This window comes from Pseudomyrmex gracilis, unplaced genomic scaffold (assembly GCF_002006095.1).
Source record: "Pseudomyrmex gracilis isolate BER0280 unplaced genomic scaffold, ASM200609v1 scaffold_249, whole genome shotgun sequence".
Taxonomy (NCBI): domain Eukaryota; kingdom Metazoa; phylum Arthropoda; class Insecta; order Hymenoptera; family Formicidae; genus Pseudomyrmex; species Pseudomyrmex gracilis.
The window spans coordinates 1-26,931 of record NW_018020833.1 but is presented as its reverse complement, the minus strand read 5'-3'; the positions used below and the strand labels follow the sequence as shown (position 1 = coordinate 26,931).

Here is a 26,931-nt window from a genome sequence, read left to right as displayed (position 1 = left end):
ATATATGTATACATATTTAACTTGTCTCTAATAAGATTTTATTGTAACAAGTTACTAAAAAATATCTACACGTAAAAATATATAGATGTACAGTTTATATTATATGTATATATGTATATATATATATATGTATATATATTATATACACATGTACACAAACACGCACACGTATAAATATCCTTGCGCAAATATTCGTGCGCGTGCGTGTATGTGTTGTATAACATAATAATATGAACTCTTTTGTTTTATTACGTTTGTTATTTTTTTTTCTTTTATATAATAAACATCAACGAGAGACCCTTTCGTTAGCTTAACTGAAGAAGCTTTCCCCTATTGTGTGCGTGTTAGATATATCATTATTGTATGATACATATTCGTGCACGTGCGTACACGTAGACGTGTGTGACACATCGTCGTCTAAGCGCACGCATATGTACAGGAATATACGAAAGTATTCTTTGGCTCATACCTTCTTTTCTTTTTTTTTTCACATAGTTCTATCTGGTAAATCTAAAATATTCATTCATCTCATAAACGTCGGTCCAATCTAAGCTCTACACATCGAAATATTTTTTTTTTTTTTGCCTCATTTAAAGCGCATCTGCCCCCTGATGGGCGACAATAGAATCGCAAATATACATTACACGCGTATACACGTAGATAATCGATAGATACGTAGATAAAACGTGCAAGGCATATTCATCTCAGTTCGCATCTCGGTAGAATACACACATCTATTAAACAAATTTGAGTTTTAGGTTTGTTTAGTCCTTTTACTTACATTTGTCTAATCAGTTTTTGAGAATGCGAATCTCTGTGCGCAAGATGAAAGTCACAAAAAAACGAGTTCGCGATTTTCATCTTCGCTATCTGACAATCATATCTTTCGCGTTTTTATTTGTTTAAGTTTTTTTAATTTTTTTATTTTTATACACATCGTGCGCATATTTCAAAAATATACCGCTAAATACGGTCTCATCCGTTACAACTTGAATGCGCTGTGCAAACGCCAGCTAAAGTTTTTTTTTTATCACGAAAACCACATTGATGTTATTAAAATATATGTTCAACAGAGTTACACGCATCTATGATCTGAATATAAAGAAGAAATATCAGGTGGCCACAAGAGATACATCGTTCAAAATTCGGATCCGCGGTGTCAATCGCTACTCTACAGTTAGTTTACAACCGCGAGATCGCAACGACGATTTCTTCTTTTTTTGTTTTTTTTTATTTATCATCACAGACAGAAAAGAGTTAATTACGCTACTAACAGTATTATCGCGTTTTTCTTCTTTATCATTTCTTCCGTTATATCTTCCTTTCTTCAATTTTGCAATTGAAAAATAATTTCAGAAGAAGAACAACGAATCAGCTTCGTCCACAAGTTGGACGTTTTTCTCGAAATTATTGAATCAAAAATGACAAGTAGTATAAAAAGTTTTGCAAGTAAAAGTTTTGCCGTGGATTTGTTATATGAAATTTATTATCTGATCTATGTACCACAAAATCAAACAAAGAAACTCGTCGAATAATGATGGGAAATTGTAAGTGCGTTTCGTACTTATAGAGATTCAACAAAAAACCACGCGCGGACAGAATATAACAAGTCATATTTACTATAATTTAAATTATAATAAAGCATTTTATCCAGTATTTCTATACACACACACGCGCACACATACACACACGGCACATATAAATGCGCTCGCATACACGCGCGCACATACGTACAGACAGACTTTCATCGGACGCTCGAACGGTCGTTTACACTGTGTTTACTTGTACATCATTATCTGAGATTCACAATATCTTCGCGTCTCTGCGAGTGTTTGAAGAATTGTGACGTTCTCATCATCACTAAATTATTAGTTACAATATCTTCCTTGTTTATCATTTGTAAGAAAGGAAGTTAGGGTGGAGGGGCAAGAGACGCAAGGAATCGTATTAAAACCATGAGACGCGAGAAGAACAAAGGAAGAATCGTGCGAAAAAAAATGATTACTCATCGACTTCTTTATGCAAAAATCGCTATCTTACGTATCGCACGATTCTTGATTACATCGTCTTCACACATATATTGTATATGACAACATCCGGTGTATGCACGTACGCGTACAACGACCTTATTCCGTGAAAAACACGAATACGGCATGTATTTCGAATACTTTCTTTTTTTTTTGTTTTTTTGTTTTTGTTCACATTGTTTTTCGTTTTTTATTATTCTAAATATGATACTTTCGTACGACATTCAAATAGAAGTTGGAAGAATAAAGTTAAAATCTCCTCGAAAACTTGATTATGATGCGTGTGGTTGAGAAACATTCATTTCACTTTCGGTAAACTCATCTAAAATCTGCGACAGATGTGTTTGAAGCGACGATAATGCACATGGCAGATAATAGGTTCGAATTCCATCCACAATACAGATACCACATAATCTAATCAAGACACATAATCCTTGGTAATATTATTAAGTCTTTATCAACACTGATTATTATTACAATAATAATTCATACGTAATGGAGATCATGCCACCTCGCGACTCGGTATGTCTGCATTTTGGTTTGTCAATGCTATTATAAACTAACATTTATTATTGAGCGCCCCATTTTGGTCCCACGAAATCGCACAATCGCCTCTAATACTTGATATCGGCTATTTCTTTCTATATACATAGAACGAAGCGTGGAAATGTAAAGTTTCTGTAGATGATAGAAAATGAAGTGACATGATGAGGATATTTATATATCGCGCGAGTTTCTAATGTGTATTTTTGGCAAATTTTTCAATTTGCAATATCGTTTTTCATCGGAATAATTCGTGTCGCGAATGCAGAATCAAAAAAATAACGACTTTTATGTACTGGAAGTCAAGACGTTAGAATTTGATCTGAAAGAGATCCGTCTGGAGGAAAGACTTGAATTTTTGTTTGGTAGATTTATTTAAAAAATCTAATCTGACGATTATATATGTGTATATGTGTATATAAATACTTTTCACAATGCAGAGTTTTGCTCGAGTTTCTAGAAGAGAGAGATCACACATTTAATTTGTCTTACTTATTTACCATATTACTTTCGATTTGTTGTGCTATTTGAAAATATAAACGCGTTGTGTTTAATTCACCATTATATCGTACATATACTGACTCTATAAAATCTTCCTCCAGTCGAATCTTCTTATGACATATCTGCTAATGTAAGTTTCATTCGTCGTTCTCTACTTATTCTTTTTTTTTTATATTGTATGTATAAATCGTATAAAAAATCAAGCAAAAAAGTAAATTTTGGCTGGACTATAACTTTTTACATGAAGGAGAGCACGAGTATTGCGTCGAGTTGTTTCACCGATGGATTGAGAAGAAGTGAACGACACAAAGCATCATATTCCACAATAAATGTGTGTCACTCTACGATCGTACGTCTCACATATCTTTCTTTTTTACCAGAGGTTGACCTCCACATGTTAACAAACTTTCATATATACATATATATATATATGCATACATACATGTGTAGGTGTTTTTTATATGTATATATGTATGTATATAATATATACAACACAAAAGAGTAACTCATTTGTTTTTAACAGCCTCTATCGTGAAGTTAGCACAAGTATTAACTATCTCGATTAGGGTGTTTGGCAAGAAACCGTCGAGGCCAGGGTAGAGGCCAGTCGTATTGTCGTGGCACCGGACCGCCTATATTCTTCTCGAAATATTTAAAAATGGAGAACCACCAGAGCCGGGCCAAAAAGTTATTTGGTCCATATTGCTGCAAATTATTTAATCGTTTTTTTTTTTTTAAACGCAAAACAGCAATAAATCAATTACAATCGCAAACACGAACGTGCAAGTAAAATCATACTTAAATACTTTACACATTTATTGCTATTAATAAACTTGTAAAAAAAACTCGCAGAAAAAATTTTTCATTACAACAGCGATCAAAGCGAGAACGTACCTTAAGATTCGAGTTGTTGGCTAACGTGTGATAAATATACCACACGCGTGTAGTAACGTAGTACGCTATAAGTACATCAACGGTGTAATGGCCGTGAGCTACCAGGACCATAATCACTCCGACAAATACCGATAGACCTGCTAACCAATGGATTGGTAGACACCGCCTAGGAGAATCTGAAACGCGATAAACGGGTCGTCATAAAATTAATCCCGTTTGTGCGCAATATATATTTGTTGAGCGCGTATGACGAGGATTACGTACATTCCTTAATGATCAGGTAACTGAGCACGAGCACGACCGTATGCCCGCTGTAAATGTAATCCCCGCAATAAGTGTGTTTGCCGTTGATGGATAAACCAAAGCCGGAAATTAGCTGCAGGACCCTCTGTGTCACGAGAAGCGGACTGGTGTTGTTTGCCTTCGGGCTGCAGTAATAAGTCTTACTGGCGATCGGTAAGACCGTCACATACATCGTGATGCTCCTCATCATGTAGAGTAATCCCATTATAAGAAAAATTCGTCTGACTACTATAAATCTGCGATACAAAGAACAATTAACTGTTGTCAGTCTCACCGTTCTTAGAAAAGTTGTGCACAGAAGAGATATCTCGTACGTCTTACCTATGCTTATGGAATATAATGATAAACATTGCGGAATTGGACATAATCATGATAAGAACCTCCGAAACATTGAGCGCCCAATCCTGAGCGGCAACGTTGTCTAAGACTATGTCGGGAAGCGGTCCATACGTATTTCTATCTGGAACGCGCTCGTGCACCATCGCGAGGGAAGCCGTGGTTAGTATGAAGTTCACGACCATAAAGAGAAACGCTGTAACGGAAAGAAAGTCATACACGTCATCGCATTCGCTCTATTCAAATGTAATCAGCATGCCATTTTTTTATCGTACGCCATTTCTTTCGTCTTGAACTCCAAGTTGAACAGTCGCTGTTAATTGATTTTGTCACGCAACGACTATTCGTGCCCTACAACAACAGTTACACGTAACGGTATCGGAAAAATACGTTCCACACACATTTGCACGCATTTTTTACGCAAATATTCGCTTGTACTTTGCTTCGATCGGCTCTTGAAAAGCTCGCCGAAAAGGAAAATCGATCGGGAGGAAGTTCGTTCTCCGTAGGATCAATGCGCGCGAGAATACGTATATCGAACCGAATACCAGGCCACGCAACGACCTCGATCTCGATGGAACTCCCCGTTCGTCTGGCGAGCGAACGTCACGTACACGCAGAGTGGTGGAGGTAATACCGGCAAAATTAGCTAGTAAGCTTCTCAGCATCCGTCTTAAATAATTGCCTGCAAATAACTCGTTCCATGCTTATTACGAGAGATCGCCGAGATGTTTACTGAATAATGAAACCGAAGAACTGATAAAACGCACCGGTCGTATTGCAAAGACCATTCCGCGTCTCTGTTTTTTTCGAGTAAAATTTTCCATGATATTTTTATAGTCAAGAATACTTGATATTATTTAACTAATTAGAGGAGTTAATATCAAAATGTCTCAATGTTACAATAATTTCTGAAGTATTAATGTTTTTTAATGCGGCAAATCTTAAAGCGTTCAAAATTCGCGTGTTTAGTAATGGTAAACAATATTGATCATCGATCTATCTTTAATTACATATTGCCGACTTTCCGTAGCAAAATTTTTAAACGTATCTTCTTTCTAAGACAAGAATATAAATTTTTTTTTTTTGTTTACTTACATTGGAGCGTTCTATCTAAGAGAAAAATCTATTTTCTAAGGCAACAAAATTTGACTTGTTCTCCCTTACCAAGGAACGTTTTCCACTTTTCTTTGGGGAAGCGCGGCTCTTCGCGAAGTGGCGCCGGTATGTCGATCTTGACGATGCCGCTTCCGGAACCATTTGGTAAACCGGGGTGTCTGCCCAGGGTCTCGATGTCCTTTTCGTCCTCGTCATCCTCGTAGTAATCCGATCCCGAGGCCACTCCGGACCACTTGTCTTTGCTCTTGGATAACGGCGCGCCGGGCAACAGCGGCTGCCGTTGGTAAACGTCGCTGGACTGTGCCATCCCGCTGCTGCTTCCATCAACTGCCGCCTCAACGTCCCTTTCGTGACCCTCCCCAGCGCCCAATGGCCGATCGAAGCTTCCGTAATCGCTATGCAAACTAGTGGCTTTGGGGTCCAATACCATCCTGCACAGAATGAAATTCAAGTTGTCCCGTAGATACCATAATTGCGTAGAGAAATCGTTTCGCTAACATCATCAGCGATAAACCAGAGAAACGAGAAGACGATAAGCGCGCGACAAACTCGACAAAGACGAAGCTCTATAACTCTGCAACTGGCACACCACGTGCTACTCTTCATATTTGTATATAAATACTTCTTTTATCTACATGTCATACTTTTTCCCGTAGCGCGGCACATCGTTTTTTTCTTGAAACTATTTTATATCACAGTTTATCCAAGATATATACAAGACGGGGTTTCCAAGTTTATAAAGAAATTAATTGCACTCGAGACTTTGATATTGTTTCCAATTCGTTTACTCCCGATACGTACTTGACTCTCTTCTCACATTACCTGACAATTTAAAGTGTAATCTCCTATAAGGTCGACCGATCGCTCGACAATTGTCGCACCGATAAAAGCTGATATTACACGTGACACAGTTTCGCGGACGGCGCGCATTTAACGCGGAGCGGCGCCCATCATTGTGCGCGTCACACCCCGTAAAGCGTGATATTTTTAGACATTTATAACCGCATAAAGGGAAAGGTTATCGCGAGGAAAGAAAAAAGACGCGAATTCTAAATCCGGGCTAACTGTGACGTGACGGATCCCGATCGGACGAATCGGTCGACGCTATCTGCGAGGCAGAGCTCGAGACACTCCGCGATAACAACGTCGAGAATCGTATGTGAACAGGCTTAGGTAGCTTCCAGTAGTGGTGGCAGGATATGACCGCCAAGGACTGGGTATTACCAAAGAACACGCGTTTTCGCGAGAAGGTGACTATTAGTCGAACAAAGCTGTAACGTGCGCAACAACAATAAAACTTTCTTTTATTTTATTTTTTTTTTTTTAAGCAAACCTTTGACGCGTTTGCCACATGCTTTCCATCGCACGCCGCGAGAAGGGTAATAATCAAAAACGACGACGTATACGACCAGCGTCACGTGATCGTAAAGGGACTTCATATAATAACATGTTACATTTCGACAAATTATCACTCGTCAAATTTTTTCAAACCGAAAAAAGATCGTTAAAAGATCGTTATATGATCGTTACTATAACAATTTTATATATCTTTTTATATGTGAATTTTTTCATTTCCGCTTCTTTATTTGTTATTTATTTATCAGTACCTAAAATAAAGCTACATTTCGATAAATAATTTCAATATCATAAGATATTAACGAGATTCAAACGTAATGTCTTCGATTAGCGAGTATTATCGTGCCGGATGCTCGAAAACGTGATGTATCAACCCGCTATGTGAATGTTTTAACATCAAGGACTGTCGTTGATAAAATGCGCGATTTCGTGGGAAAGACATCGGCTGTTTCGAACACCTCTGCGCCTGATAAACTCGGAACATTTGCGTTAAAGCTAAACATCGTCTGTGTTTATCGAACGATTTACATGTCCGACGATGCAGAAAACGATGGTTTGCACTCAATGCGGTCTCTACAACAACATTCGAGAATAAATATTCTCGCGTGAAGCGATTTGTGTTGCACACACAATTGCATAATTGCAGCATGTCCCGATGAGAATTGAGATAGAAAATTTTAAGTAAAGAAATAACATTCTTGCTGTGCACTTATCTAAATTAAAATTTCGTTAAAATATCCTCAAAATACTCAAGAGAAAGAGAGAGAGAGAGAAAGATATATTATTTTTCTTTTGTAAGAAAAATAAAAATAAAAATAACAAATGTTAATATAATTTCCATACGTGTCATCAATTTTTTTTCCGAGCAAAATATAACAAGAAATAAATAAAATGATAAATTTAATTAAAATGTTGCACATAAGGTTGCGCAAGAAACTAATTTTCACGACAAGAGATTAAAAAAAATTATAAATTTTGTCATCTTTTAACCTACAATCTAATTTAATTTTAGAACTGACAAGATTTGCACGGGGTAAAGGGTTAGTTACAGAACACGGATTACACAAGTTCATTTGCATAACGATGTGGGTGTTGTGGACGTGGTGGTTGTATAGGTGTTATATAGAACAACCTACATTGTCCCACTTGCTACGCAATGTCTGCGTGTGTTGTGCCTCTGCTTTATTCTAAGTAGTTTACAAAGTTCATTAGCACTGCACTCTTTCGTCACGCATACGCTCTTAAACTTAATTTTCTTCGAAGCTCACACACGGAGAAAAAAACTTCGGACGTGCGCAAAATTTGCAGTCACGAGAACTAATACAATTCAACAAAATTCGTATCTTCCCATATTGCTTTTGTATCTTTAATTACTAAATAAATTTTAATTAAAAAAAACTTGATTTCTGTTTTTTTTTTTTTTACTTTAATTTTGCATATAAAAGAAGGATTTCTGACACGCGATATAAACTTTTTAAGATAGATATTATTTATTTAGTTAAGTAGACGCTACTTTAGTTACTTGCGCGCTCTAAGACTTTGTTATGTAGAAGAGACTCAATAAAGTAGTTTTGCAACAGGTGAACATTTTCACATAACTATCGAGAATATATGATAACACACATCTAGCCGCGATTGTAATCCATTAGTGCGGAAGTACGACAAGAAATTTGTAACAACCAATCAGTTTTCGTTATACGTCACTTATATTGCGGCGCGTATTATCAGTATATAACAATTACAACACTTTACACATACTCGCGGCTTATCGTGAAACGTGAATTTTTGCTGAAAAAGTTTTATCGGGCAATATAAATTCGACGCAAAAATGACGAAAAACTTAAATGTCGGCAAATCTCGCAAAGAGCAAAATTAATTTACGCTATTCTACTGATCAATGAGATTATTAATTCGAGTTGCACACACGAGGTGCAAAGTTCGCATTTGTCTCAACAAAGGGAGAAAAGTGATTTACGATCTCTCGCCGACTACGTTTATCTCGCAACGATCGATCATTCAGTAGGTACTCGCGAGCGATTTACGTAATTACGACCGGTAGTGTAGTGGCGCGCTTATCCCTGATTTTCGTGCAACCGCCGATCCGGACTATGATTCCTGCGATGCCTATATTTTCGCGTTTGCAATATCGCGCCATGCTTTTAAATTAAATGCCACTCCCGAATTGCTATCTCATCGCGCCGGGGTTGCCGCAGAATTTCCCGACCGCGTAATTTGCGACGTACTATAATCTGTCTTTCCACCGGCATAACGGCGTAAAATAGAAAATTGCATCTGATGCAAGTTTTGCGTTTCGCTGAATTGTAAAGCACGAAAGACCTTCAAAACGAATGCGATTTCTACTTGCGGAAATATAAACTTCTATGTCAAAAAGAATTATTAAAATTTTCTCTTTTTTTCTCACTGAACTTTTTTTTCTGTATTTATTTTATTTTCTTTGCGACAACTTTTGCTTTTAACTGAGGAATTTTCCAGAACAATAGAAGTCACACTCACATTTTATTCTTCTCTCGAGAGATAAATACACATTCCTTGTCACAGAGTCACGTAAACAAAATTTACCACAGAATAATTTTAATCGCCGCCTCTAATAAACGATTCGATAATCACGGAAAATTCATATTTTCAACGACATTCTCGCAATCTTGTTCTCATATGCTGAGATTTTAACTCATACACTGAATAATTCAGAGAACGGTTCTTTCAAAGCGACGCTGTGAACAGTATTGATTATTGTATTACGTTTTCCACGAAAAAGTTTAGCACGCTTTTTTTCGTGAACTACTCAAAGGTTACGTTCCTGAGAAGTAACATAATATTCAGAAATATTTGGAAGATAGATATCTGGCAGGAAATTAATGCGCAAGAATATATTTTTTTATTATCTTCTAGAAAATTTTCTCCAGACATTTCGATTCTGTCGGGTTTTTTTTGCAGTGAAAAAAATTACGTAAATATAAATAATTTGTAGTTGATGAAGGTGATTATAAAAAAAAAAATATTCTGTGACTGTAAAAAAAATATTCCTTAATTGACGTGCAAGAAATAAAAATAAATGTAAATTTAACCATATTTAAGATGTAAATGTAAAATGTAGCATATTTAAGATGTTGCTCACCAGATAGACATTTTTAGTATATCGTTGAGTCAATATCGCGCAGTGATGATAGAAAAAATAATTTTTTTATTTACTGCTTGACGGCTCAAAGAGTAATAATATCTCTTTATATACGCCCCTCTTTTCTATTAGATTAGATGTATCATATTTCTGCATGTTAGGTTGATACGATAATACGATTCGAATTTCATGCGATATAAATTATCGGCTAATCTTTCCGCCATAAACAACCGATATATATACGACATAGAAGGTGTTACGACATAGAAAAACCGCAAGAGAAATCACAGGGTATTCTTTAAAATTTTAAATCGTTATTATTTCGAACCTTTTGATTAAGTTTTTTTATTGCGTGGATTTTTATAATTTTTCAAATTTTGAATACACGCGTAGTAAACGTCTTGGTATGTGAAACCGCTGTAAATTAGTAATGAACCGTCGTAACTCGTGACTCATTTCCCTTTTTCTTCTGACTGATTCACAGCGTGCAGTCGACGCTCTCAATTGATTTACGAACATTGATGTAAATAACTGTACTGACGACATCGAATTATTAATTATCGCATAACGGCGACAATTTATACAATACCGTAAGCAAATTTATGTCTGCGAGGAAACATGAAAAGTGCAAGACTGAGACAAAAATACGATCGATGTATAATTTATTGACAAATTATTAAACTTTTAAGTCGTAGAGAACTCCTTTAAAAATAAACACATAATTTAATAAAACAATGCAAAAAAATGATTAAAAAATTAAAATTATAATGTAAATTACACAATTTAAAAAACTTATATTTTATAATTGCATTTTTCTATCTTTAAAAAAATTATCTTCTCTTATAACGATACAAAATATTGTATTTTGTTTGTTATATCTTGCACACGTGACCTCACACACATCATGACACAGAAATATCTCTAGTTTTTACCAGTGAATCATTGGACAATTTTGAAATATTCAATGTATCCATCTTATGTTCGTAATAATAATCGTTTCATATCTCGCGAATAATTTGACGTAGTTAATTTCGTAAAGACACGACGTACTGAATACAGAAAACTTGCGGGAAATTTACAGAGTGATACGCTTAAAAATTTGTATGGCTTCCGTTGTTTGCTTTCCTAAGCGAATATTTATACGGCTTCCAAGTTTACATTTTCGCTGTGGTATAAATGGTGAATAAATCAATTAATCAGAAGCGCGTAATAAAACACTTTAAATACACTAGATGTCTATTTAAAATGTATTTTTAAAAAAACAAACAACATTTATAAAAAGATTACTTACAATCTCAGCGTTCTCTATAAAAATCGTTCGCTCCGGTTACTTCCATATATTAAGGTATTAACTCATGTCACAACTATTTCCAATGATTAAGACCAACGATTACATCATCCCCAAAAGTAAAGTATGATAATCGAGGAGTGTGTCAGAAAGTTGAACGTTATAGAATGTAAAAAATGCAAAACTAATCTTAAAGTTCTATTTCTGTTTCGAGATATCATTTAAAAAAATTAATCGGAAGAACTGTGCGTATTTCCTCGACATAATTCAGTTTTGAAAGCCCTCAGTTAGAAACTTTTTCATGTTTGAGATATTTTATTTCTAGTTATTTGATTCTTATTTATAGTATACGTTGTACTACTTTTTGGAATAACTGTATTAATTTATCTAACGAATAAATTAATGTAGTTGTAATTATTGTATGTTTATTGGATCGTTCGGAAAGTAATTTCGTTTTTTCCACAAGTGTCGTTAGTTTTATTTTTAACCAGCCAACTTTATTCTAAAACCATATCGTCAGTATATATTTTGACAGCTAACATTTCAAGAAGTATTTAAAAAAATTTTTTTTAAATAAAATAAAATATTTATATACTATAAAAAAATTGTCGTTTATCTTTCTGAACAAAAACGAAATTACTTTCCGAACGACCAATACTAAGAAAATATAACGTTAAAAATAAAGTTCAATGTCTCATTAGTAATTACTGCATGTATTATATTTGGTTTATTCTAGACGATTTGTTATCTGATACACAAAACTGAAGGCTTGAAACACACTTGACATTACAAAATACGAGAGATAAATACCCAAATTGGATTTTCTTGTATCGCTCGATAAGATCTGCAATCGATCGAATTTTTAATAGAACTATCGGATAAGAAACGATTAACTACTGACCTTGAAATTCATAGTAAAAATGACAATAAAAGATGTAATCGTCCTTATTAAGCGCATCTTTGATACGTAACGCGCGGAAATTGATATTTCGTTGATTTCTCTAGGTTTGTCTTGAAGTTCTTTTAACTCGCGCAAAAAGAAGAAATTAAAAATTCTCGAGTCGATGTGACATCTGCTAAAAGTCTTTCCCGAGTATCTTTGATTGAGTCAAGGTTTATAATATAGCCGATCTTTCGATAAACGTCTTTGCTCCAGACATTTTGAACATAACAACACGGTAAGCGTAGCGTTACATAAGAATTAGTCACTGGAGAATGTCACCAATAGAAAAATTCAAATAAGGAAAAAAAAAATAGTAGATCGATCGCACGTTTAATTAGTTCACCATAGAGGTCGCAAACGGCATTTACAGACGGTATTGGTCATATCACTTACACGTCAAGTAAAAAAACTGTCCGTAGAGGCTTCATGCTGTCATGCCACATAATTACTACGAACAGAAAACCGCGAGGTTTTGCGAGAAAGAGAAACGTAGAGAGGGGAACGAAGGCTCGGAGTGAGGGAACTGACAGTAACCATAAATGAAGGCGAAAGAAGGAGTGGGTAAAGTTGAACAATCGAAGCAATAGAAGGACGACGACGACGACGACGACGAAGGATGCAGAGAAGTTAAGGATACGCGACGCAGCATTATTTCTTAACTCCTATTCGGGAACACAAAAATTTTGATTCGCGATAAAACATTTCGAGAAAAAAAAACCGATTGATATAAAATAAAAATACACTGCACAAAATTACTGACTACTGATATTATTCTGTGGGATTATACAGTTATACTGAAGTTATAAACATTACGTCCCGAACTTTCAAAATTAAACAGTATCCACACTGTTCGAACAATCCGACTGTTACAGTCGGTGGAAGTAAACTGACTTGTTCTGTCAAGATCAAGTGAAAGGCCAAATTGGTTGCGGGGTCTCTTGAGAAGCCAAAAATACGACGTTGTAAAATCCGACATTTACGCACGAGACTCTCGAGTTGTATCCCCGCGAATGTTAAAACGAAAAATATTATTTCTTTTAAAGTGCAAAGATTACGATAATCCTTGTACTTTAACTGATAATCGACTTTCCGCGACGAAAAACACTTTTTATATATATTAGTAATAACAATATATTTACAATATTGATAAACGGAACGTTTTTTTTACAATTAATATCTGCAGTTTTCATCAGTCGTGAAAATTTCAAAATTTAAACAACACATTCGAAAACGTAAGAAATTCTCTCGATACAACAGCAACAAATTAATGATCTTTCTATTGAGAGTTTTTATTTTTTTGTTTGGAGTAATAAGATGCAAATAAAAGCGTACACAATATTTAAACAAACAACGGGTGCAGCAAGAGATGCACAAAGACGAAAATAAGAAGAAGACTGATCTATATAACTCTAGAATTTCGTAAATCCTCCGAGATCGTAAAAGCGCGTTGCGCGATATTTCTGCGCTCTTCTATTTTCTCGCTCGCACGGCGAAACTCCAGTGCACGTGTACTCGACGGCAACGAGAGAGAGAAAGTGCGCGCGCACTTTTCATCACACACAGGTGGTTCTCGCGCGCGGCCGATTCAGTATTAACTTTGGCCCATGGAAAAGAGCATACAATCGATTTGCCGAAGACAACACACACGCGTACGTTCATTATATATAGCCTTTGAAAGATAATGCTTGTGATAAAAAAAAGATCGATAATGATGCCATAAATTCTGAAAATGCGTGTTATCTATAGACTGTAGCAACTTGTATGTACGTGTGATAAGCGGCAATTTTGAAACGAGCACTCGTAAAGAACCCGACTCAGAGTTAGAAATTGTCGACGCACAATGCCGTGTTTATACCCGCCCTACCAACTGATGTTTTTTCTTAACAAATACTTGTGCGTGGTAGATAATTGTTAAAATAAAAAACGAAGCAATTTTAAATAAGACCTTTTCCGAGGTTAAACGTACAACGTTTTGAAATAACCGGCTTACGTCGACGCAATTTATGAAGTCGATTTTTTTTAGAGAAATATAGTCTTGGCGTTTAATTCGATGACAAAAAAGATAATATTGTATAGAGCCGCGAGATAAAACGAAACTGAACTGAACACGGGTCTATAGTCAAGTGATGGTCAAGGCTGGCTATTTTCCTTAAGAATAGTCGTAAGTACAGACGTTGTGCCGCGAGTAAAACTCAATTAGCAGAAGGAGGAGCTTAATCGCTTCGAGGATTGAAAGGATGAGAGACAGCAAATATCGTAAATGGTTTTCTTGTTCGAATGGTGGCTTTAAAACGTACGAAAAGACGTCGAGTAAATTAAATATCTTTTTTGTTTTATATCTAAATGCGTCTTTTAAATCATGGTCTCGTTTCTCTCGTTTATCTTTATAAAACCATTGTTTGAAATCGATATTTTCGCAAACTGATTGCAAATCTGGATTGGAAATCTTATCTCTCTTTTCGATTATTGCCGGCGAAATCGTAAAATATTTCTGAAAAAAAATCAACGTCGGGAGAGAGAGAGTGTGTGTGTGTGTGTGATTTCGCTTCTCGTTTCAAATTTCACATCTGTGTGCAGCAGCTGTTGTTATTTTCCAACGATCCGGTTAGATCGCGGATTAAATGCGTCGCACTTTTTTCACGAATAATTAGTTTTTTCATTATCACGCGAGATGCAACGACTGTGTGTAAATCTTCGTTCGGTAGTAAATGGTATTTAGCATCTTTCAAAGAAATCTCTTGACAAATATTTCTCAAAAGAACGTTCGTGCTATATCGTATCTTTGGAATGAGATAACAAATGTCGCGTTAAGAAGATATGCCACTTGTACACAATTGCAAAAAAAAAAAAAAAAAAATCATATAGAAAGCAAAATCCGCTCGAGAAACATACGCAGTCGAATTTAGATCGTTTAAAATAAATCATACAACACAGATTTTTTCAAATTAAAACAGTCAACAATTGCTGTAAAGAAAAAATTATAATCGCAATGGATTCCATGATTCAGAGTGTGAAATGTGTCAACATATGCAAATGGCATACGATATCGTGTAGCAAAATTGCTCTGTCATGTCTCTCTGAAGTAACTGAAATAAAAGAACACAGTACAATGTTCATCTTGTGATATACATACATATGTTTTGCTCGAGAAATCAGCAGAGTCTCTCCCTCATACGTAAAATAACATTGTTACGTAGATAAAAAAACAAATAGATAAAAATAATATTATTGCGTACAGCGCAAGAGATTGAACTTTGCGCTGAATTCTCTTAAGACAAATCAGAGCAAAACACGCAGAAACAAACAAGTAACAAATGTAATGTAAAATCAAGAGGTGCAATGATCCAAAAAAGAACACTAATGAGATACAAAACAAAGTTTTTGGCAGAGGCGACAACACCACTCCCAGAATCATGTATTCTGAACTTAAACATAGAACTGAACATTACATATGCTACAGAACTCGATATATATAAAGTCATAAGAGAAATATTGATACGTGTAAATTAGGTCTTGCCATACCTTGTTAAAGCACTGGGCAATTCGACCTTGACAGGTAGTCTTAACTTAGGCATTTTTTATATACGTACAACACGCACTACTATGTCATTTACGAACTGTCTCTTCTCTCTGTTTCTCTCTCTCTCTCTCTTTTTCTCTCTTTCTCTCTCTCCCGCTCGCAACAGATGCGTACATATGCACGCACGCATCAAAAGATATACCGTGTTTAAAACGCCAGCGCAGAAACTATACACAAATCGAAGTAACGAGAAACATAACCAACAAAATGCACATCCAAGTGCTTTCCGTAGCGAATCCGCGAAGTGTAGTGAGAAGAGAAAGCGAGAGAAAGAGACAGAGAGAGAGAGAGAAAAAGGAGGAAAAAGAAAAGAAAGAAGTGAAAGAGAGAAAAGAAACGGAGCGTAGCGCGGACAGAAAAAGACAGACAGACAGAGAGAGAGAAACTAAAGAGGGCCAACACTAATCATCAAACGACACACGGACGAAACTAACCAACTGTATTACGGAGGAGCGGGGGAGGGGTTGGCAGTCTAGTGAATGATTTTACATGGGCACTGGACGGCAAACGATTCCTCTTCGCGTTCGTCTTTTGGCGTCGACGACGACGACGACGACGACAACGACGACGACGACGACGACGACGACGACGATGACGACGACGACGACGACGACGACGACGGTCTCCCGTAAATAGATTTACAACGTAAACTCATCGGTCACACGCGACAACGAACAATACACGAGACACGCACGTTGTTGGACACGACGAACGCACGATACGCTCCACTCCGCTCCGTTTCGTTCAGTGTGTGTCACTCGGACGACACTACCAACGGCTGTTCGTTGAATCTAACTCTGTCTCACACATTCGTCCGCACCGCCGTCTCGCACACACACTGATCACCGTTGGCGAATTAAAGCTCGCGCACGCTCCGCACGTTGTGTTTCGCTGTTCACACATAAGAAGTATAATGTTGTTTCGTGGAATTAAAGAGCGGATGAAGATGGCGCTACTCGACGGTCGTCCTGTCGCTAAGTTACTGACCGATAAACTAAATCCGCGAAATTTGAAAATATACACTTTCTTTTATACGTGCCGATTCGTGATATCGAAGTTAAAAGTTAGTTAAATTAAAATTATCAGTTTTATTTATTATTATTTTATGATTTACCAAAAGCCAATGTGAAAAATTATTAACGTTGATACGATACTTGTTTGAAGTTTAGTTTCTTTATTGTTTTTTATATGTTAAATATTATAACAAATATATATATATACTACAGTCTACACAAAGAAACGATAAACATTAATTTATCACAATGAGAAATCGATCGGCCTTTCTACTTTCTGACGTTTTTGTGTTATCACGTCGTGACGACACAGGCAACATGAGATTGTAGTTCCCCTTTCCGTGTGAAAATGCCTGTATGTATATATGTATGTATATATGCACATGAGAGTGAAATGAGAGCAATGAAAGATGATACAGAGAATTAGCGATGAAAATATTGCTTTATTGAAAAAGCGGATGGAATACATCATTGACATTGCTCTTATTAATGCCATTTGCGTTAAATCGCAAATCTGGTTGGAAGTATAAACGCGGCCATATGATATACACGATCCTTTTCTTCGGTATGATGGTCGGTTAACGAGTAATGTAACTGTAATAAGTAATGGACAATATGATAAATAAGTGACAGTGATACAGATCTTGCGACAGAACTATAAAACTATTACAAACACACAACGATAGCACAAAATAAAACACACACTACGCTGTATATTAAATTTATCATATAATTTTTAACGCGCGCATCTATCATATTGGATCATCAATTATGAAATTTCATAAATATGTATATAATTTGTTATTGTATATATTATACATATATGTATATTATATATATATATATATATAATATATATAATTATCAAGTTTTATACTTAATGACTCAATATAAAAAAATATATATATAAAATTAAATAATGAAATAATTTAAATTTAAATCTCTCATTAGTATATCCTCTTCTTCATCAAGGACCTAAATTATTTAACCCAATAGCTGAAGAGGTAAAAGAAATTTATTCTATGTGCAAATGCAGCCATTTCCTACATACTTTTTTAAATAATGAAAAAGCAATTTAGATTTTTCTTAGCAGCATCATGTTTACCTAATCGAGACCTATCATACAGTTTGTAAAAAATTGCCAAAGCGGAGTAACACGCTACTATGAGCAGAAATCGAGAGCACGTATACAGGTCAAAGCAATCGGGAAAAAAAAGTGCTTACCTAAGCAACGCTTTCCTCCAGCAATAGTCCGTCTCGATAACGAGCAGCTGCAATTTCATCATATACGTGGACGTGGGCCAAGGCATACAAACGAAATCTCATACGTCTGAGAAAGATTCTCTCCGGCCTTTCGGCAAAACTTTTCCTCGTCTCTTTCCTTCTTCTTTCGCTCTTCCTTATAGGTGGTAATACAAATCTCACGTTATTTAGGTCGTGATTAATTGCGTGTGACTTAATTATCCGGACGCAGGTCAGTGCTACTATCGATCAATCGGAACGGAGCACAAAACGAGAGAGAATGGAGCAAAAAAATGCTCCTTTCCTTGCTTGCGCTTTTCTTCTTTCTTCTCTTTCTCTTTTTTTCTTGCCGCCGATGGGAAGAAAGAGAGCCGGGAATCTCTCCGAGAAGTGCACACGGAATGAAAATTACAAAATTACACGATGTGAATTGTGGATGATGGAAGATCCGCGCAGTGGCGGCGGCTGCTCATCTGGTAAACGAAGAGAACTGACGTTTTCGAATGGTTTCCATGGCTTCTTTCGGTCGTTTCATCCCGGTTGTCACTGCTTCTCTCGCATCTTTAGGAACACAGACAGTGACGAGGAGAAGAACCGAATCTTTTTGGCTCCTCAGGCCTGGTTTCCTGCTTGCGCTTCTCGGCTGGCGCCGTAACTTCGACATGTCGCGACGTCAACGGGGCATTGCGCACGCGCCACCTCATGGATCGCCACCCTTCTCGCGGGGATGAAAGCTACAGCCAGTACAACCGGATGATAGATATGTGTGTATGTAGCTATGACGTCACACAAACACATTTGTACACGGACACGTTGATTCATTCACGAATGTTCGAGCGCGCAAAGATTGTCAAAAACAACAAAAACACTAAATATTCGGACCTAACACACACCGAGAGATTTATTTGTCATCTTCTGTGTATCTTCTTGTGGATTAAACTGCTACCGTATTATTATAGCTTTTTTCTTAGTTTGTTCTTCAATCTCAAAAAAATATCTTCAAAAAATAAGCCGCGATTATCTAAAATTAGATATTTGGTTACAGATGTATTGTACATACATGTGTACGTATGACTCACGCGCAACGTTTGAACATATGACAACTCCCCCGCGCCATTGTGACATACGCGTCACATGACCTCACGTTTAGTTCACTATTTCCAGAGCTACAGTGCGTGATGGCGCTGAGAGCGTCTCCTCTTCTTCCGCAGGAGAGACGAGAGGAGAGAAAAAAATAAAGTTTTTTATGAAACAATTTTAAGAGGAGAGTTTAAACACATCCTCTAAAAAAATGCACACATTGGACCATAAATAGCGTTCTTAAAAAGAGCAGCTTAAAAAATGGCACATATTAATCAAAGCCGGGGAACAGGAGAGCCCATAGACTTTTTAACAAAGTTTCACAATATTTCGAATAAACTAAAAAAGTAAGAGTCCTTTAAAATATTGTTTATTGTAAATATTTACGCGAAGGACACTTTATTAGAGAGATAATTTTGTATTTCTCTGTTAACTCCCTAGACGATTTCTGAGAAAGCCAAATGTTGCAGAGGCATGCGATCAATTTAGTGAGTAATATACAATAATAAAAATTTATACAGTAGCGTGTGATGTTTTTGTGTGCAATATGATTTAAACATTCCAAATTACGTTTAAAAAAACCGATGTCCATCGAAGATATTTGATTTCAGGTGCCTTAGCTAATGAATGCGAACAAAGGGAATTGTGGCAATATGCTGGTTTATGTTACTTAGCGGCTGCTAGATGTCAAGGCATATTAGAAAATTCTTCATCAGAAATCAATCTTCTAGTGAAAGCAGGAAGACAATTTCTTACAGCTGAGAAGAAAAACAATGATATTGGATGTCCTTCCATAGGTCAAGAAAACATACAGGTTTTCATACATAGTTTACAATATATGTATATATATACATATATATATATAAAGAGAGAGAAAATAAGATAAAAACTAAAATTATCTGCATATAGGGAGCCATTAGTTGTTTTGGACACTCTATGATAAGATGTAGCAACCAATTGGGATTCAATATTGTTTCTGCGAGTTTATCAGTAGAGCTTGCATTAGCATTGGGCTCAAATCCTGCTAGCATTCAACAACTGCGTAAAGCAGTCGATATCTTTCCTACATCAAAAGCTATTAAGACTTTAATATCTTTTCATATAAATCAAGGTTATTATCATATTCTGAAACTGTTTTAATATTAACATTAATATATATATACTATTTGTTCTATATTTATATTATTAGGAGATTATGTAGCTGCACTACAGATCCTTAACGAATTTGTGGAGTTTGTAGAAGCTTGTGTTGCAGCTGGTGCCAGAGGGAACTACAATGCTATTTTGCATAGGTATATACATCACAGTAATTTTGCACAAGTACTGTTTTTGATACGAACAGCAATGTATAATAAAATCGACGATCTAGGTACGAAGTGACACGATTACTTCTATTGCTCATTCTTCAGCCATCACCCCAGAGACTAACAGCCTCTCTTGCCCAAGTTCTCGAGAAGTATGCATGGGCAGAAGAAACTGTGAACAATGGTATGTAAATAATCCTTTTACATGGATTATATTATGAATTTATATGTCATATATATTTTCTTTGTAATTTTATACAATATTTTAATTATTTCTGTATTAAATACGTCTGCGAATTTTTTTGCAGGACTCAATATGAGCGAAGATGAACTGTTATTATTGCAATCCCTGGTACTGGCTTGCCAGTCTCACGATCATCAAGCGGTATTGGAACTTGAGAGCGAGTTATATCCTTATTTTGACACTGAGCAAAAGGAATTATTACATAAATTGATACAAGTACTGTCAACGCAATAAATATAAAATAATGTTACAAATTGAACGACCAAGATTTATATCCTAGTTTTTATTCATCTTAATACTTCACGTTGCCCTATAATGGGGGTCTATCGGAACACATTCCTCGAGTGGAAGATATCTTCTTTTTTTTCGTTTTACGTGATTACGTTATTAGTTGTCCCGAAACAGGTTCCTACAGAGCCAAACAGTCGATTGCTTAACCGAGACGTCGACGATGAGCCGCGCTTTCTATTTCAGTAATACTTTTGTACGTAGCGAATGCAACTGACGCGACGACGATAGTAACATTCGTCGCTTCTCGTAATTTCGTTTGCGATACAAAAGCGGTATATAATGTGAAAGGAGAAGAAACTCTGTAGACGAGAATATTTTGTAGAACGGTTAGAAGAAAGGACAATCTGAATAAAGGAGGGGATGTCTTGAGCGTCCCACGATGTGCCAAAGTTCCCCGTTCCTCTAGCTAGTATTCAAGACAGAGCCTTCAGTCGGTCTCAATCGTCGCGCGAAAGTACACGAGAGTCCTTCAGATCGAAATCGATTGCGTTTCATTGAATTGTCTGATAGTGAAGTCACAGGTATTTTAGATTTTATTATTTAATGATGATCTGTAGAAATGTACATCTCTCGTACAAAAACAAGATAATAAAATTAATAGGTGTAAAGTGTATACACACACACATATATATATATATATATATATATATATATAATATCTCTCTCACTATAAATTTATCGAGACGTTACAATATATCACAAGAGCACAAAATGCATCAGCTTCTTCAGTTAGATTTTAATTAAATTTAAAATTGACCTCAAGGACATTAATCCAATTCTTTAACTTAAACACTTGTCTTTTTAAATTTAAATAATTAATGTCGCAAATATTAAAGCAACAATTAATTTGTTACTAAAAATTAAAATTGTAACTTTAGTTGATTTAATGGCGATGTTGTAATTCGTAAAGGAAAATTTATTGCAGTGAAAAGTTTGATATATATATATATCTGAATCTGGAGTGTGAATCACTACGTAACGATTGTGTGATCTTGAATACCGTTAAATGTGACTCCTTAAGAAAAATTCTACGCGTTTCATGTACAAGGTTAATGAGAACCAAAAATTCATGAACTTCTACGGTATAATCACACTCGAAAATACAACTTTACATGAAAATTGTATATATTATATTTCATTTTGCTTGAATTTATCATGGTTGATTTTTATTTTACATATTTTAGAAACTCATTAAAAAACTTCGAATATTTAAACCAACACCCTTCGTTTTTAATCTTTGTGTTTTAATTAAATTCTAAATATAAAAACTTTTGTATCTCGCATACTCACGTATATGCAGGTTTCTAACAATTCGTCGAAGTGCAATTCTTGCTACGATGATTTATCACGTGTTTCGGTGACCTTGAACTCTCTTTGCTCACTTGAACGAGGTGAATGTCCTAGCACCTGTACTCTTCAGCTTGCAAGCGTGCATCTCTGTAGATAAAAGTTCTGCGTATAAAATTAAGCGTTTTTATCACTTTTTTTTAAATCAAAAAAGCCATTTACAATAATCAGTATATTATAAAACGATATATTTTATGGAAAACTCTGAAGATTACATCTTGAGAGAGAAAAATCTATCACTTAAAAATTAAATATTGTCATTTAGTCAGAAAAATGAGTGGAGACTGGAAGACCATTTTTGTAACTGGAGGTGCTGGTTATATCGGTAGTCACTGCATCGTCGAACTCTTAGAGTGTGGATACGACGTTGTGGCTATTGACAACTTCGCAAACAGCGTGACGGAAGTCGACGGTGAATCTGCGGCACTGAAAAGAGTCGAACAAATAACAGGGAAAAAAGTCATGTTTTACAATTGCGATTTGCTTGATAAAGAGAAGCTCGAAACAGTCTTTAACAAGGTATGATATTCGTTTTTTAATAAGAGAAAACACATTCTTTTATATTATATATTATATATAATATAATCCATAGATATTATATATGATTATATAATATAAAATATATATCATATTTATATTGCAATGTAAACATAGACAAATTGTGCGTCATAAATTAAATTACAGTTTCGTGAACGCATAAAAACTCACTTATCTCTTTTAGCGCAAAATAGATTGCGTGATACATTTTGCGGCTATCAAAGCTGTCGGCGAGTCAATGCAAGTTCCGCTTCATTACTATCGAAACAATATAATAGGAGCTATCAATTTATTGGAGGTAAAAAAAAAAATATTATCTGTTGTATATATGTACAATGTATGCGCATTTTGATCATTTCTGGAAACAAATACTTATAGGTGATGAAAGCAGCTGGTTGTTTTCATCTTGTATTCAGCAGTTCTTGTACAGTTTACGGCGAGCCTACAGAATTGCCTATCACGGAACAACACATTACCGGAAATATTACGAACGTATACGGACGAACAAAATATTTCATTGAAGAGATGCTCAAGGATATATCTAGAGCTGAGAAGGTATACATGAACAAAAAAAGTTCGAAACTTACAAATACTTTCAAAATTTACACTTATACAATAAATTATTGAACAAAACTTGTTTTAATAAAAAAAACAATATTACGCTATATTTGTGTATTTATTATTATATATTTGCATATAAATATATATAATATATATATATATATATATATATATTCATTTGAGAATTAAAATAAATTGGTATACATCTTTAGTTTCTTTGATTTTTCCACGCGAACGAATTACTTGTTTTCTATTTTATATCTTTTTTAAATTTTTATGAGAATTTCTCTTGTGTTTTATAGAGTTGGAATATTATAAGCCTCAGATACTTCAATCCGGTAGGCGCTCATTCCAGCGGATTAATAGGCGAAGATCCGACGAAGCCGTTTACGAATCTGATGCCGTACATTGCTCAAGTCGCTCTGAGGCATAAGGAAGAACTGGTGATATTTGGTGGCGATTATCCTACAAACGACGGTACAGGTAATGTTTTATAACAAATATAATGAATAGATAAAAAATGCAGTTCAATTTACCTATAAAAATGTCGTATTATTCTTCTCAAGGTGTCCGCGATTATATCCACGTTATGGATTTGGCGGCTGGCCACGTGGCAGCATTAAATGCTCTACATAAACATCATCTCAGGCTAAAAGTTTATAACTTAGGAACCGGCAATGGAGTAACTGTATTGGAATTAATAAAAACGTTTGAAAAAGTAACAGGTACAACAGTGCCATACGTTATTAAAGAAAGAAGAGAGGGCGATATCGTATCAATGTATGCTAATACGGATTTGGCAAAACAAGAACTGGGGTGGATAGCAAAGTACAACGTTGAGCAAATGTGTAAGTATTTTAAAATATGCATTTTGATAATAAGTCAAAACTACGCGCCCGCGTGAACATTGACGTAAATTTAATTTTACTAAATTATCTTAATATATAAAATTTATTTTTTTATATAAAAATTAATAATTATATTAAATATATACATAATATATACATATATTAGGTCAAGACTTCTGGAGGTGGCAAACAATGAATCCACATGGTTATCGAACTTCAGTGAAAAACGGAGTTAATGAACACAATAATACATCGTAATGTTCAAAACAAAAACAAACAAAATGTATCGAGGAAATTAAGTACATAATATGTATAATAATAAAGGATCAATATACGTTATCTTATGCAACTTACATATTTATAAGTGTATCTGTAGATCTGTTTTTTTACGATTAGTTTTTACTCTTATCCTTATTTCTTGTGTCTTTAGTAGCACAATATTCAGCATCTTTATTTTCATCAAGAATTTCATAGAGTGACAGATGTTGGAACTTCAAGATTTCTAAGCCCCAACTTGTCCAGCCAGGCAGTAAGTACCTTGCAAAAATTTCTAGACATTTTGGTTCATTTGGAAAGTATTCTCTAATGATCTCTAGAAATATCATATGTTTGTTTTTAATTTACAATATGTACTGTCAGAAATCTTATATAGAATAGGTTTTCTAACTTTAGCTTTTTATACCTGTTAAAGGTGGCTTATGAGAATGCACAGCACTAGGTATACTAATCATCAGTTTGTTATCAGGAATGTTTATTTTATCTTTTTCCAATACAGATCCCAATATTAGCAATTCAAAAGGTTGCTTCCCAGGTGCTGAATTAAAATTACATATTGTGTCCCCTTTCTGTGTTACCTAATAAATAAATTTGTTATTTATGTTTTCTCTCTCTCTCTCTCTCTCTCTCTCATACAATAATTTATATAAAAATTGAAAATTTCTATAAAATTTCTTACTTTTATCCAATACCACTTAGCTCTGTAAGTGATTCCCCATGAAGGAAACATTTCCTTAAAGATACTGTTTAAATGATTAGATGAATTAGTGCACCATATAGCCACAATGCCATTTGAATGTAGTAATTTTCTTATTGGTATCTTGATTAGCTCTTCATTATACATCATTTTATAACTGCAAGAATAATTTCCTGTAAACTATTAATATAAATTTACTATTTGCACATAATTGAGTTAAGAACTTACCTAGCTTCAGCACACTTTATCTTCTTCCTTCTGATTGACTTGTTCCACCAAGGTGGATCCAACAGAATAAAGTCATACTGATTATTCAGTTCCATCTTTTTTTCTATATCTCTCACATCATAGCAATAAAAGGAACATTTTCTTGGAAAAACATATTTCTTATCATGAACCTTGGTTATGATAGCATTATTTGTATCATTTGAGCCATACAGGTTTTCATCCTGGAGACAGTAAGTGTCCTGATAAAATTTCTGGGACGCCAAACGTGCTGCTTCATTGTTATCCACAGATACATTCTCACAGAAGAATCCTTTGGCTTTTGCAGCAGATATTAGTGTTTCAAATTCCCGTTTAACATGATCAATCTATTGTAATAAATATTTACACTTAAATAATTATTTTGTTTAGTTATCTCAAATTCACCTTCAAATTTAACTGTGTATCTTTTAACTTACTTCTTCTAAATCTTTTTGCGGCAATGACTGTGAACGTTTTCTCTTTCTTTTATTATGCACTACAGCATTGTCTTGAACAATTTGTCCCAACTGATTGTGTCTTAAGTACTGAGAATTTATTTCAAAAATCATTTTGTTGAAGATTAAAGAGTAGAATTTATTGTCTACTAAGACCTTTTTATATATCTCATTGAGATACTGCAAATGGGATATAATCCAACCTTCTTTACTTGTAAAAAGAAGACTCATGTTAGACAAAACCTACTGTACACTTATATGCACACATTCACAACGCTTGTTGCAGATATTTTTAATACATTTTACGCTAAAACTATGTTGTATTAACTCGTCTGATACTTTGTAAAATTAAAACGTTCTTCTTCTTCTTCTTTGCACTTATGGCTCCGTGCCCCTTTAACTGTTTAGGCACCGGCCAGTCTTTGCTTTAAGCGCGCACAGGTTGGTTTGGACACGACACCAGTCTGTCTGCTGCGCTGTGTACTGAGACTAAGGACTTAGTAACGACAGGTAACAAGCAGGAAGGGAAGAGTAAACGTAAAAGGAGTAGAAGGGGAAGGGGAGGGAAGGGTAAAAGCTTGTTTACAAAGGAGACAGCGTTCCGCTAGGACAGTTATATACTTATGTTGGCTGTATTGACGAACTTTAGTAAAGCAAACATGGCGCTAAAATTACTGGAAAAGGCAACCTTTTCCACACTATACGGAGGGCTAAACCCGTTGTGGTACAAATCAATCAGCAACCTGTCTGTACTATCTTTATTG

The 26,931-nt window shown here is 35.2% G+C and overlaps 4 protein-coding genes across 11 annotated transcripts; 2 read left to right on the top strand and 2 right to left on the bottom strand.

Annotated features, from left to right (window-relative positions):
• Positions 1-457: 457 nt before the first annotated feature.
• On the bottom strand, positions 458-19,380 carry LOC109859235 (phosphatidylcholine:ceramide cholinephosphotransferase 2-like). Of its 7 annotated transcripts, none has more exons than XM_020437257.1 (7): positions 16,516-16,948; positions 12,840-12,894; positions 5,772-6,154; positions 4,590-4,800; positions 4,230-4,504; positions 3,966-4,141; positions 458-3,776 (listed from the first exon to the last, which is right to left on the bottom strand). In XM_020437257.1, exons 1-7 carry the CDS (start codon positions 16,679-16,681, stop codon positions 3,621-3,623), a joined length of 1,422 nt encoding a protein of 473 aa, XP_020292846.1. In that variant the 5' UTR covers positions 16,682-16,948; the 3' UTR covers positions 458-3,620. The 7 variants fall into 7 exon arrangements, with proteins under 7 accessions (XP_020292846.1, XP_020292848.1, XP_020292851.1 ...); XM_020437259.1 differs by lacking the exon at positions 12,840-12,894 and adding an exon at positions 15,969-16,193 and having other exon boundaries at positions 16,461-16,607; XM_020437262.1 differs by lacking the exon at positions 12,840-12,894 and adding an exon at positions 15,969-16,193 and having other exon boundaries at positions 16,516-16,534.
• Positions 19,381-19,445: 65 nt separating this feature from the next.
• Positions 19,446-21,171, top strand: LOC109859238 (factor VIII intron 22 protein-like). Its single transcript, XM_020437268.1, has 7 exons — positions 19,446-19,708; positions 19,803-19,849; positions 19,973-20,175; positions 20,271-20,472; positions 20,551-20,653; positions 20,731-20,849; positions 20,974-21,171. The coding sequence occupies exons 1-7, from the start codon at positions 19,623-19,625 to the stop codon at positions 21,141-21,143; spliced, it is 930 nt and encodes a 309-aa protein (XP_020292857.1). The 5' UTR covers positions 19,446-19,622; the 3' UTR covers positions 21,144-21,171.
• An 88-nt stretch (positions 21,172-21,259) lies between these two features.
• On the top strand, positions 21,260-24,846 carry LOC109859237 (UDP-glucose 4-epimerase-like). Of its 2 annotated transcripts, none has more exons than XM_020437267.1 (7): positions 21,260-21,721; positions 22,813-23,066; positions 23,269-23,382; positions 23,463-23,639; positions 23,948-24,122; positions 24,212-24,493; positions 24,660-24,846. In XM_020437267.1, exons 2-7 carry the CDS (start codon positions 22,821-22,823, stop codon positions 24,749-24,751), a joined length of 1,086 nt encoding a protein of 361 aa, XP_020292856.1. In that variant the 5' UTR covers positions 21,260-21,721; positions 22,813-22,820; the 3' UTR covers positions 24,752-24,846. The 2 variants fall into 2 exon arrangements, with proteins under 2 accessions (XP_020292856.1, XP_020292855.1); XM_020437266.1 differs by having other exon boundaries at positions 23,948-24,128.
• LOC109859236 (methyltransferase-like protein 4) lies at positions 24,024-26,520 on the bottom strand. Its single transcript, XM_020437265.1, has 7 exons — positions 26,150-26,520; positions 25,695-26,059; positions 25,449-25,623; positions 25,176-25,347; positions 24,848-25,085; positions 24,182-24,331; positions 24,024-24,110 (listed from the first exon to the last, which is right to left on the bottom strand). The coding sequence occupies exons 1-5, from the start codon at positions 26,396-26,398 to the stop codon at positions 24,886-24,888; spliced, it is 1,161 nt and encodes a 386-aa protein (XP_020292854.1). The 5' UTR covers positions 26,399-26,520; the 3' UTR covers positions 24,024-24,110; positions 24,182-24,331; positions 24,848-24,885.
• Positions 26,521-26,931: the final 411 nt, after the last annotated feature.

What these genes read in the sequence shown, in the direction of transcription:
- LOC109859235 (XM_020437257.1), bottom strand. Translation starts at nt 16,681, where the DNA reads ATGAGTTTACGTTGTAAATCTATTTACGGGAGACCGTCGTCGTCGTCG. An exon ending in GTTTGCCGTCCAGTGCCCAT is followed by an intron (nt 12,895 to 16,515) that starts GTAAAATCATTC and finishes TTCTGTTCGTAG; the next exon opens with TAATTATGTGGCATGACAGC. An exon ending in AAAGTGGAAAACGTTCCTTG is followed by an intron (nt 4,801 to 5,771) that starts GTAAGGGAGAAC and finishes TTTCCGTTACAG; the next exon opens with CGTTTCTCTTTATGGTCGTG.
- LOC109859238 (XM_020437268.1), top strand. Translation starts at nt 19,623, where the DNA reads ATGGCACATATTAATCAAAGCCGGGGAACAGGAGAGCCCATAGACTTT. An exon ending in ATTTCGAATAAACTAAAAAA is followed by an intron (nt 19,709 to 19,802) that starts GTAAGAGTCCTT and finishes TTAACTCCCTAG; the next exon opens with ACGATTTCTGAGAAAGCCAA. An exon ending in TACAATGCTATTTTGCATAG is followed by an intron (nt 20,654 to 20,730) that starts GTATATACATCA and finishes TCGACGATCTAG; the next exon opens with GTACGAAGTGACACGATTAC.
- LOC109859237 (XM_020437266.1), top strand. Translation starts at nt 22,821, where the DNA reads ATGAGTGGAGACTGGAAGACCATTTTTGTAACTGGAGGTGCTGGTTAT. An exon ending in GAGCTATCAATTTATTGGAG is followed by an intron (nt 23,383 to 23,462) that starts GTAAAAAAAAAA and finishes AAATACTTATAG; the next exon opens with GTGATGAAAGCAGCTGGTTG. An exon ending in ATATATCTAGAGCTGAGAAG is followed by an intron (nt 23,640 to 23,947) that starts GTATACATGAAC and finishes TGTGTTTTATAG; the next exon opens with AGTTGGAATATTATAAGCCT.
- LOC109859236 (XM_020437265.1), bottom strand. Translation starts at nt 26,398, where the DNA reads ATGAGTCTTCTTTTTACAAGTAAAGAAGGTTGGATTATATCCCATTTG. An exon ending in CTAAGTGGTATTGGATAAAA is followed by an intron (nt 25,348 to 25,448) that starts GTAAGAAATTTT and finishes TTTATTTATTAG; the next exon opens with GTAACACAGAAAGGGGACAC. An exon ending in TCATAAGCCACCTTTAACAG is followed by an intron (nt 25,086 to 25,175) that starts GTATAAAAAGCT and finishes TGATATTTCTAG; the next exon opens with AGATCATTAGAGAATACTTT.